At 48.7% G+C, this 11,438-nt stretch overlaps 2 protein-coding genes across 2 annotated transcripts in view; both read right to left on the bottom strand.

The window, feature by feature from the left end:
- LOC110316638 (zinc finger protein 398-like) overlaps positions 1-1,524 on the bottom strand; it is a 10,549-nt gene extending 9,025 nt beyond the window's left edge. The window contains exon 1 of the mRNA XM_021191062.2: positions 1,402-1,524. Within this exon, the coding sequence (XP_021046721.1) occupies positions 1,402-1,425 (24 nt within the window). The 5' untranslated portion in view covers positions 1,426-1,524. The remainder of the gene's footprint in view (positions 1-1,401) is intronic.
- A 1,217-nt stretch (positions 1,525-2,741) lies between these two features.
- The window catches only part of Znf783 (zinc finger family member 783), a 9,233-nt gene continuing 536 nt past the window's right edge, over positions 2,742-11,438 (bottom strand). Inside the window, 10 exon segments of the mRNA XM_029535271.1 lie at positions 2,742-2,773; positions 4,319-4,769; positions 4,771-4,795; positions 4,797-4,939; positions 6,334-6,443; positions 9,124-9,288; positions 9,406-9,505; positions 9,507-9,536; positions 9,622-9,872; positions 9,999-10,095. Coding sequence (XP_029391131.1) covers positions 2,742-2,773; positions 4,319-4,769; positions 4,771-4,795; positions 4,797-4,939; positions 6,334-6,443; positions 9,124-9,288; positions 9,406-9,505; positions 9,507-9,536; positions 9,622-9,872; positions 9,999-10,095 — 1,404 coding nt within the window.

Raw genomic sequence — 11,438 nt, 5'->3', positions numbered from 1 at the left:
GTGGTTGCTGGGATTTGAACTCCAGACCTTCGGAAGAGCAGTCAGGTGCTCTTACCCACTGAGCCATCTCACCAGCCCTGGAAGCATTTTCTTAATTGAGGTTCCCTCCTCTCAGGTAACCTCAGCTTGTTTCGAGTTGGACACTAGGTCTCTGTGACTGAGACACCTGGACAAACAGCCCCCAACAGTCACTACACTGCCCTGAACAGTCACTTTACTGAAAGCTAGATTTTAGATGCCAGTAAGGAGCTCCAGAGAAAGCTAAAAGCCAGCATCTTAGTCAAAAGAAGGGGAGCAATGTCACCATGCACAGCTGTAAATAAAAGGCGGAGCTGTGGGGACTACAGATAAATCCTGGAACTTTCCTCTATCTCTAAGGTAGTCAAACTACAGGTATGAAAAAGCACTCAGGTTATGTGACATTATTATATACTGTATTACCAATAAACATGAAGGTTCCTGACCATTGGCCAGAATGTATTATATGTTCTAAACCAAAGACTGCAACTAATACAATTTTGTGACGTTAAACTTCCCCCAAGATATCTTCCGTAAAAAAAGACACAGCAAAGTGTCCCACACAGTAAGATACTTGTCACTAGACACCTCTCTCTTCCTCACTCCATCCTGGGGTCTGTGACCACTGACCCATACAACAAAATGTGGTTGGAGGAGGCAGTCTTCACACATAAAGGTCAAATATCTTCGTTTCTCTGTGATCCTTTGCCACAAATCTAACGCCAAGAAATGTCTTTGAAGTCACTGCAAAGCTACTGCTAGCAGGAGATGCCTCCTACCTTCAGGGACAGTAAATCTCGGTAGTTCACTCACACGGGTTGGACGCAATAATAAGTCAAGCCTGAACCTAAAACACGCCTACCCAACGTTTTCTATGACACTGATTCCCTAACTAGCTGCAGTAGGAAAGTCTTCCTGGTGTTCATCAGAAAACAACAAGCGAGGAAGTATCTACCCTTAATAGAATCGAATTCAGGCCTGAAAGGCCGTGGAACCTCTTAGGCAGGAGCAAGATTCTAGGTCCCAGGACCAAGAGGGCTAACTGGAGGGGGCCTTAGCTCGGGATTGGATCGGAGATGGCCAATACTTGCGAGGTGGAGCAAAGAGATCCTGGGAAAAAAAGGAGTCGTGGGGTAAAAACGACCGCGGCCGGTGCACCGGGACCAGATATTTCCTGGTTAAGCTCAACGGCCGTATATCACAAATGATCAAAGCCGTGGCAAAAGAGACAAGGACTTTATCATGTGGCAACAGACCTCCTGGTCCTCCTCCCTGACTACCTGGCTGAGCTCTACCCAATTTTAAGAGGTGGTAAGATGTCCTCCCGGCGAATTCAGGAACCACTTCACATCCCCCCACATGGTTGGTGAGGGCCACCCTTACCGGTGCAGCGACCGCCTCAGTCATGGCTGCGCGCGATTCTGCCTCGTCTTGTTGTAGCCGCTGTGTTCCCTACAGGCGGCCCTTCCTGGCCTCACGACACGGAATCAGGACGGTCGTCCTGGACGCAGCTGGCAGTTTTGAGACCGAGGCGTCCTCGCTGCTCCCGCGGCAGAAACGCAGGCCACACCCTCCAGAAGGCGGCTCCCCATTGGCTAGCCCTGGAGGTTCCGCCCCTGACGGTAGAGAAGCCAGACTCTATTGGCTAGCTGGGAGCACAAGCTGCACAGCGTTCGCTAGCGTGTGGCCCCGCAGGTGTGAGCGCCAGGTGTCGAGCTCCTGCACTGTAGAGCCACGCCAACCGCTAGGGTCACCTGCTGAGACTCCCCAGAACAAACTAGGCCACAAACACGCGGTTACTTTTTCCAGTGTATTTACAGAGCACCGATTAAGTTAATATTTCCACCTCCATAGTTCTTAGGGCCTTGTGGCCCAACCATATCTTTGTTTTACAAAAGTCATCAGACTCTGGGATCCAACGCCTTTGAGCTCAGGCAACCATGCAACCTTTGTTCATTCTTAACTCAAAATACTCTTTAACCTGTCCTATTGAATTTCTGGATAAATGCAGTAAGCCCAGTTGGGCATAATGGCACAAGCAGGTAAATCCTAGTAGGTAGGGGGAAAAAAAAATCACTGCAAGCCCAAGGCCAGCCAGGATTACACAGCACCTCTTCCCGCACCCCTAGCACTTGGATTTGTGCTTCAAATGCGAGTTACCTGTTTCCAGAGAACATCTGAAGCATTAGAAGAGAGCCCTAGAACAGCAGCATGAGCGCTTGCAGTTGAGGATTAAGTTTGGGGCAGCTATACTGTCCACGTTCAGTCTGAGCGCGTCCTGACAACTGCTGTCTTGTTTGTAGGGCCTAAACAACGGTTGGGTGTGCAGGCAAGTAACGTGCAGAACCATGGCTGCATGCCACAGACTTGCTTACTTACCCTTACCCTGGGGTGATGGCAGTGTCACCCTCTGCCCCATCTGTGCAGGACTTTTGAATGGCTACAGAGTCTGAAGGACTTTAGGAATAGCACAGCCATGGATGAAGGCGCCTGGGAGCCGTCATGTGCCCTGGTGTCTGAGTGCCAGACAAGAGAGCAGAACGGGAATCCATCACCCCAGCTCCAGAAGCACCCACCAGGCTGTCTAGGCAGCACTGGAGGTGCTGTGACAAAGAGGTCTCGTGACTTTGAGGCACGACACTATCACCTCAAATTCCTGGTCTGGAGCCTGTGCTTTTGAAGGGCCCCTAAAGTACCAACTCAGCTGGAAAGTGAAGGAATTTCTACCTCTTGGCAGGAGAAAGGTCCTTCCTGTCTGGGGACAAAGAACACAGGATCAAGAAAAGTGTCTCAGATGTAAGAGGAAGAGCAAAACCACACATAAACAACTCTAAGGTGACATCCTGGAGCTGTTCTCGTTGTCACACAAGGAACAAGAGCCCCAGACAGATAAAGGACAGGTGCTTTCTGGGCTTGCTCTAACATTCTCTTTCAAGCATTTTTGAAGGCCTATCACAGTGGATCAATCACATAGCCACAATAGTGAAGTTTTGTTTCTTTAAAAAACAGAGAAATTATAGGAATGTTTTTGTTTTTTTGTTTTGTTTTGTTTTTTGTTTTAAAGATTTATTTATTTACTATATGTAAGTACACTGTAGCTGTCTTCAGACACTCCAGAAGAGGGAGTCAGATCTTGTTATGGATGGTTATGAGCCACCATGTGGTTGCTGGGATTTGAACTTTGGAAGAACAGTCGGGTGCTCTTACCCACTGAGCCATCTCACCAGCCTGGAATGTTTTTGTTTTAATCCCAGGTGTGGGATATAGGGCTGCTTCAGACTGTCCACAGTGCATGATTTGTTTTGTGCGCTAGCAGGGGTGTGATTGTGCCAGCTGCAGAGAGTTTCTGCAAGTGTGCATTATTTGGAATTCTAGGCACTATTCAAGAAGGTAAATTCTAGAGCCCCAAGAGTTGGTTGTTGTTGCTGTTGGTTGGGGTTTGTTATAGAGTTGTGCACAAGAACAAATTAGATATCCTGACATCAAAGATCAAACTTGCCCCAAGAAACTCAACACCACTTATGAGCAGGAAGTCGTCTAACGATAACCTCACCCCTTACCCCTTCTACCCTTTTCTCTCTTGAAGGCTAGAAGAAGAACCCACAAAGTAGCCGAAGTCCAGCTACACAACTTCACTGTCAACGCTGAGATCTGCAAGGAGTAAGCCACTCCTGGCTTCTGTTTTCCTCACAAGTAGTAGTAATGGATGTGCCTGCCACATGAGGGAGACTCATGTGGACTCACAAGACTGTGAGCCATTCCAGGCATTCAAACCCCCTGGCACTTAGCTTTCAGGATGTCCCCGCTGAAGCAGGTCTACACTAAGCTGGTCCTCCCACCCGGTCAGCCCCACATGGAGGAGGTAGCAGAAAGTTCCTACCCCACAGCAGCTTCTGGTCTCGAAGAAAAATCTCAAAGTAAAAAGAAAAGCCAACAAAGAAAGCAATGCAAATTTCCCGTGTTTCCCTTAGCTATCTGTCAATCCTGCTTTCTTTCTCAGGTGGATGGACTGTAGACTTTTCTCCATTTAAACCTTTTCCCCTAGGCCTCTCTTGTCCCATCTGGAAGAGACAACTTTTGTTTCTACTGCCTGCAGTACCAGCGAAAGAGGCCTGACCTTAAGTTTTAAGAATCTTTTATAAGTCAGGAATGTCGAAAAGGAGGAATTAGGAGACAGGGGTACCCTGTTACACACACACACACACACAAACACACACACACACACACACACACACAGAGAGAGAGAGAGAGTCACCAAAAGAGCTGCTTCTTCTCAATTGAAAGGAAAACAAAAACAGACTCTCCAAAGCCGCCCCAGACTGAGGGGCCAATTTCAGGTCAGGCACAAGGGAAGGCCCTGAGATAGTGCAGGTCCCGTCCTGTTCAGAGCTGGGCCCTTGCAGGGCCGGACTCCCCCGAGTCTGCATGTGGGCAGTCAGGTGGTGGCTTCTGTTAAAGGCCTTGCCACACTGGGGGCACTGATAGGGACGCTCACCAGTATGGATACACTGGTGACAAAAGAGGTCTGAGGGCCAGCGGAAGGCCTTGCCACAGTAGGGACAGGCAGGCCAGCTCTGCCTCTTGCCTGTGCGCTGATGCTGGAGCAGTGCCAGGCTCTTCTGCTGCTGACAGGAGTGAAGGCACTCGCTACAGTGGTAAACTGTAGTTGCTGGCCTTTGTCCCAAGAAGGCATGGCTTGTTGGGGACTGGTGGCTTGTGGGCTCCTCGGGTAGCCAGTAGATGACAGGGCCTTGGCACCACCACCTCCCCTAGTTCGTGTGGAGTGGCTTTTCTCTAACCTAACAGGCAAGCCACTCCAAGCCTCCCTGTGGTTTTTTTCTACATGGGTCCGTTAATGGATTGTCAGATTAATCTTCAAGCTGAAGCTCTGCCCACAGTCAGGGCACAGGAATGCCTGCTTCTGTGGCCAAGGAAGGATACAGGGTGGCTCTCCCATAACCTCTGCTGACTGGGCACTCCCTGAGTGTGATGCCATCTGTGGCCTCTAGTCTTAATCCTGGTCTTTCTGTGGACTCTAAATACGGACTGGCTGGAGGACTGCAGAAGGTTCATCCTCAGACAGGGCTTCTGTCTTGATGGTCACAGGAATTACTGCTGGTTATTCCTGCTATTTGATCCAGGCCTTACTCTAGGTTCAGGCCTCCCTCCCTTCCCCGGTTTCTGTGAGTGCCATCAGATCTGGCCAGGGGTCCTATTCATAGACACCGTGGGGCAGGAGTGAGTGTCTCATGTATTGTTCAACTTTGCTTGCTGTCTTATGCCTCATTCCTGGAAGCTGAGCCAAGAACACCAGAGAAGGAAGCAAGCTGCAGAAGCCAGGGGCGAGGGACCCTGCAGAGTCCATGAGTTCATTGTGAGACAGATGGCAATGGTGCTACCAAGACCCTAAATGTTATGATGAGAATAGTCACAATCTAAAAAGGACCAGGAGCCCATGGGCACCAACTGCTTCCAGACCACAATTAAGAGGAAGTGAGATGGGAGAACTGTCTGTAAATCTAAGACAAGCCTTAGTTACATAGTGATTTTAAAGCCAGCCAGCTAGGGGGTGAGAAGAGGCTGTGGCCTAGATGAGGGAGGGGAGTGACTTGCCTGTATGTCACTCACCCCAAACAAATCCACCAAGGTGTGTGCTACCCAATCAGCCTGTGATTCCTGTGGGGTCTCAGTGAAGGTCTCATCCGATGCAAGTGTATAACTGTGATAGTGTAACTGCAGGGACAGAGCCATGAAAAGCACAGGCTGAGGAGAGGACAGTGGTCCCCAGAGACAGAAAACAGAAGGTCGGCATTGAGCCCTATCAAAAAAAAATACAGAATTAGCCAGGCAGTGGTGGCTCGTGCCATTAATCCCAGCACTTGGGAGGCAGAGGCAGGCAGATTTCTGAGTTTGAAGCCACCCTGGTCTACAGAGTGAGTTCCAGGACAGCCAAGGATACACAGAGAAACCCTGTCTTGAAAAACTAAAAACAAAACAAAACAAACCAAACAAACAAAACAAAACAAAACCAACCCAGAATCCAGGTGAAGGACCTACACTGAAACTCTAGGTCACCATGCAGAGTGCAAGATGCCTGAGGCTGTGGATCTAGGTGGGCTACTGAGGGACTGGAGCAGATCATATATGAACAGCCTTTCTGTCACTAGCAGATAGAGTCTGTCTGTCTGCAGCATGCCTTCAAGCAGTAACTTTCCATTAAGGCCGGTTGACCACAGGCTGACTGTTACCGCCAAAGGCCCTCTGAGCTTCTATGAGGCTCTGCCACAGTCACAAGTGTTTTCTCTTTTCACTCACCTGGCCCCATAGAAGGCAGGCTATCGTGGGAGGGGAGGGTGGCAACTCTCCCCACTCTGCAGATTCTTCCTCCTCTTTAAGTGATAAAGTGTTGGTGCTTGCTGGAATCCCTGTGAGAAGGAAAAATCTGATGAGGGCCATTCTTGACCCAAGTATCACAGAGTATGCCCCATTTTCTCAGCAAGCTGTAGACATACTCAAGGGTCTGGCAGGAAGAACAGATCCTCAGGCTCCATTTGGAGGGCTTCTGAGATGAGAATAGAGCTATAAAGGCCACACCGCCAATCCCATGTAGGCCCAGGCTCACAACCTGCCCCTCCACATCTGTTACCTTCCTCAATCTCAAAATAATAGAGGGTTAGGGAAGGTCCCAGAACAGAGCCCCAGTGTTTCAATGGTGGGGACATTATCGTCCTACCTCAGGTCTCATCTCACAAATTTCATGCATACAGCTTGAGTTTATACTGGTTGGATGGAACACCAGAGATGAAGTCATGTGCTGTGGGGGAAATGCAGAGAAGCCCCCGGAAGGAAGGCAACAAGGGTTAGGAGTGAGGCCATCAGTAAGAGAAGAATAAGAGAACGCAGTAAGCCCAGCTCTGTGTATGACACTCTGAGTCTCAGAAAAGGGCCAGCAGGAACCACCTGTAAACAGAAGCTGACACAGATCCTGGATGAAAGAGAAAAGTCAGAGGTCTCAATAAGTTTTCAGAAAGAATCCTGAGAAACTACAGTGTGCCAACCTAGTGCCACACTGGGAGGTGAGACAGAGGCCACCCTGTTGACATGGCCATGTAGAAAGCCCATGCACACTCTTCCCCTTACCCCAGGCAGATGGGTGTGTCCAGGCCCCTACAGTGCTATTCAGACATCTGAGCACTGAAAAGACTAAACCTACCTGTTCAAGGTTCAGCTCCCAAGAGCCTACTCAGCACAGTTCAACATCTGGCTTGTTGCTGCTGTCCAGATGTGCTCACTCCCCAGTGCCTGGCTCAGGAGGAGTCATGTTTGCGTCCTCTTGCTGCTGCTCAGGTGTCTGCCTTTGATTTGATTCCTCCTGGGCAGGGCTAGCTGGTCTTGGGGCCTGCTTTGGACTCAGAGAAATGTCTAGAAACACAAAGCAATGTCACTGAGGACAATACCAAGGTCTCGAAGACAGGAAGCCAGTGACTCCAGGGCCACAATAAGAGTCTCTGGGATTCTAGGTTATCAGACCAAAGACAGAATATAAAGATACAGTGGCCATGTTCATTGCCTGTAGCTCAATTCTTGTCTAAAGCCTACTTTTTTGTGTCTCTCACATGTCCTTGTTCCCTGATAAGCCATCTCATCAGCCCTAATTTCACTTTTAAATTTTGACACAAGTTCTAAGTTGCCCGGACTGGCCTTGAACTCACTCCGTAGACTAAGCAGGCTCTGACTCATGAGTCTCCTGTGCCCAGAATGTCTTGGATTACAAGCCTGTAGACCCTGCTTAAACACGAACTCTTGATTCTTTCCTATTTGTTTGGGGGTTTTTAGATTACAATCCTCCCACCTCAGATCTTGAGTTAGGGTCATACTTTAATAGGTGGATTCTACGGCACATAAATTACACCTCAGTAAAACTGTTGAAAATGTGGGTGGACTTGGAGTTTTTTATAGATTTAAAAGACATAAACCAAATGCAGTATGTGGACTTAGGGTTATTAAAGTTAAAATTCAAGTTCCTACTGAAAACAGAATAAGGACTGGGTGTTAGATAATTTTCTATGGGAAGTGATGGTATTGTGGTTACGTCTAGAAAGAGATGGGTAGCACATTTCTGTCACTGATTTTTTTTTTCCTTTCTTCTCTGTTTGATGCAAGGTCTCCCCCTATAACCTAGGCTTGCCAAAAGCTCATTGCTGAAGATCCGTGACAATGATTACTGTCCTGTTCTACTTTGGGTTATGTTTAAATGTTTTTTTAAAGATATATTTATTTTATTGCCAAACATGGTGGCACAGGTCTCTAATTCTAGCACTTGGGAGAAAGAAACAGGCAGATCTCCATGAGTTCAAGGCCAGCCTGGTCTACATAGTGAATTCCAGGATAGCCAGAGCTCCCTAATAGTGAGACTCTAAATTAAATAACCAAAAATAAAATAAGTAAATAATTGGGGGGGGGGAGAGGGAGAGGGAGAGGGAGAGAGAGAGGAAGAGGGAGAATATGAGTATTTTGCTTGCATGTATCTGTGACTCCTGCCCACAGAGGTCAGAAGAGGGCACCAGATTACCTAAACTGGAGTTAAGGCCAGCTCTAAGTTGCCAAGTGTGTGCTGGGAACTGAACATGAGTCCTGCTAGAACAGTCAGTGCTCTTAACCACTGAGCCTCCTCACCAGCCCCCAGGGGAGTCAGTAACAGTTCCTTTGGAGCCATTGTCCAACACTGGCTGCGGGGTCAGTCCTAGTCTTGTCCCCCAAGGACCCATCCCAGAGAGAAGCAGAACAGCACCTGCAGTCTGCTGCTGCTGCCAGCTGAACAACAGTGATGGCAGATGGCATGGGTACCACTGCAGGTGGCATGAAGCAGATGCTTTGCCATAACTGACCATCTACTCACTCAGAAGATGCCTATTATATCCTTGATCTCCATTTGCCACCTCTGACCTCACAACCATCCCTTTTGTGCTGGTGCCTCCTAATCAGAGGAGAAGCCTTCTCTTTACTCCTGCTCAGAGAAGCCTCAAAGTGTAGCCAGCTCTGGGTAAGTGGCCTTTTCCAGCTCTAAAATGGTCCAGTCTACCCAGGAAGGCAGTTTGTGTTCACTTTGCCCCAGCAGTCTCAGGATGTACCAATACTTACTAGTGTTTGGTTTCCTTTGGCATACTGTCTCCTCCTCAGCCCCCTTCTCCTGGCCCCAGGGGCCTGAAGGACAAGGCTCTTCTCCCCTCTCTATCTGGGTGAGAATGACTTGTTTGGAGATGGCATAATCTGCATACAGAATGGGGAGGGCATGGAGAAAAGTCTGAGTCTGGCTGCCTAAAGCAAAAGCAAAGAGGCAGGAAGCCATTGTAGGACGAAAACCCAGGTACTCCTCTGCAGCCTTGCCCTGGGAAACGAGCATCTCAGAGCTGCCCCTCATCACATGCTTGTAGAGTTCCTTCTGCCAGTCCTCCAGGATGGCCCACTCTAATTCAGAGAAATAAATATACAGCCACGTCATCAAAGGTCAGGGGCACCTGAAACCACAATGTCCCACTTGTTCACCTACATGCTTACAGGCACAGGCCCTTAAGCTCCCTAGTCAGGGCATCCAAGGGCTACCTTGGGGACCTCCCCCTTGTTGCCAGGGAGAAGCTGCTGGACCCAAAAGTTCCAGTTGCGCACAAGGTTCTCCATGTTTTCCAGTCGAGGCTGCAGCAGCCCATATTCCTGCAGCAGGATCCCCAGCACGGCCCACTTGCCCTCCAGCTGGTTGCTGAACTCCACAGCTGTCTTCTCACAGTCAGCCAGCTTCTTCTCCGCTGTCCCTAAGCGTCCCTCCAGAGTCAGCAAGTGGGCCAGGCAAGAATCAGCTTTCTTAGAGCCAGGTGTGGTGGCACAGGCCTTAAATCCCAGCACTTGAGAGGCAGAGACAGGTGGATTTCTGAGTTCAAAGCCCCCCTGGTCTGCAGAGTGAGTTCCAGGACAACCAGGGCTACACAGAGAAACTTTCTTTTCCAAGGCATGAACAGCAGGCACCAGGGTCCACAGTGTGGCCTCTGCTGAATAGAGGTATGAGCTCTTCTCTGCATTTGGCTGGAGTGAAGAAGAAGGGGTAGGTGGCCTCTTATAACACATCTGACTGTCCCTCCCAGAAAGCTGCTCAAGAGACAAGAGAATCATATAATCATAGTATCCACATCTGTAAACCAGGCATTCACAAATTGAGGCAGGGAGACTGCCTCAGATTCAAAGGCAGTTTGAACTAAACAGTGAGCCCCAGGCTAGCTTAGAATGGAGAGCTGAGAGCAGCCAGACAGAGTGGCACATGTCTTTTAATCTCAGCATTCAGGAGCTAAAGGCAGGTAGATCTCTGGGAGCTCAAGGCCAGCCTGATCATTTAAATGGCAAGTTCCAGAGCAGCCAGGGCTGCAGCGTATAACACTGGTTTGTGGGTTTTGTTGTTGTTCTTTTTTAAAAGGCATTTTGTCCCATGTATCTGCAGGTCTACAGTCAAAAATACACCTGACATGGGATAAAAATATCTGGAGCCCAGTGGTGGTGGGGGAGGGGCACATGCCTTTAATCACAGCATTCCCCAGGCAGAGGCAGACAGATCTCTGTTGAGTTTAAGACCAGCCTGGTCTACATACAGAGTGAGTTCCAGGACAGCTGGGACTACACAGAAACTCTGTCCCCAACCCCACCCCACCAAAAAAAAATTTGGAAAGAAAAAAATTGTGTCTATTCTTGTCGTTATTTCCTCCACAATGCAACTACTAGCCTTCTACTGTATTGGAAATCTAGACATCGATTTAATGTATTTTAAAGCATATGAATAGGTTATCTGCAAACACTACATGATTTTATGTAAGGGACTTGAGCATCCGTGGTATCCGCTGTAGTTATTATCAATGTTGAGATCTATCCTGCTAGCAAGCTTCTTGGGATATTAGGTACGGCAAGGCAGCTAAGGGACAGGAGCAGGAGGGAAGGAACGGAAACGGTTTCCAGTCTTGCTCCCACAGCCTACATAGCTCCCAGTTCACTTCCTATTCCTTGCAGTCAGGGACCCAGAAGGACACACAGCAAACTAGAGAAAGAGAAGTTCCTTTCAAAAGCTTCCAAGAGACGACAGTTTCAGACTTGTCTGAGATGTATTGGTAATAACAGATACCACTTACTGAGAGATTTTTTACAGGTGAAAACCTTCTAGCATGTCCTCTAAATTGGCACACTGAACATTACCAAACTACTCCCCTCCCCTGCCCGCCCCCCTTTATTTTGAGACAAGGTTTCTCTGTGTAGTCTTAGCTGTCCTGGAACTCACTCTGTAAACAGGTTGGTCTAGATCCGAGGGCCTCTGCCTCCTGAGTGGGGGGTTTAAAGGCATGCCCAATGCTTCTGCCTCCTCCTCCTCCACCACCTCACCTCCCCCC

Source organism: Mus pahari, chromosome 2, assembly GCF_900095145.1.
Source record: "Mus pahari chromosome 2, PAHARI_EIJ_v1.1, whole genome shotgun sequence".
Taxonomy (NCBI): domain Eukaryota; kingdom Metazoa; phylum Chordata; class Mammalia; order Rodentia; family Muridae; genus Mus; species Mus pahari.
Note: the sequence above shows the minus strand (reverse complement) of the source record. Positions and strands in the feature narration are given on the sequence as shown.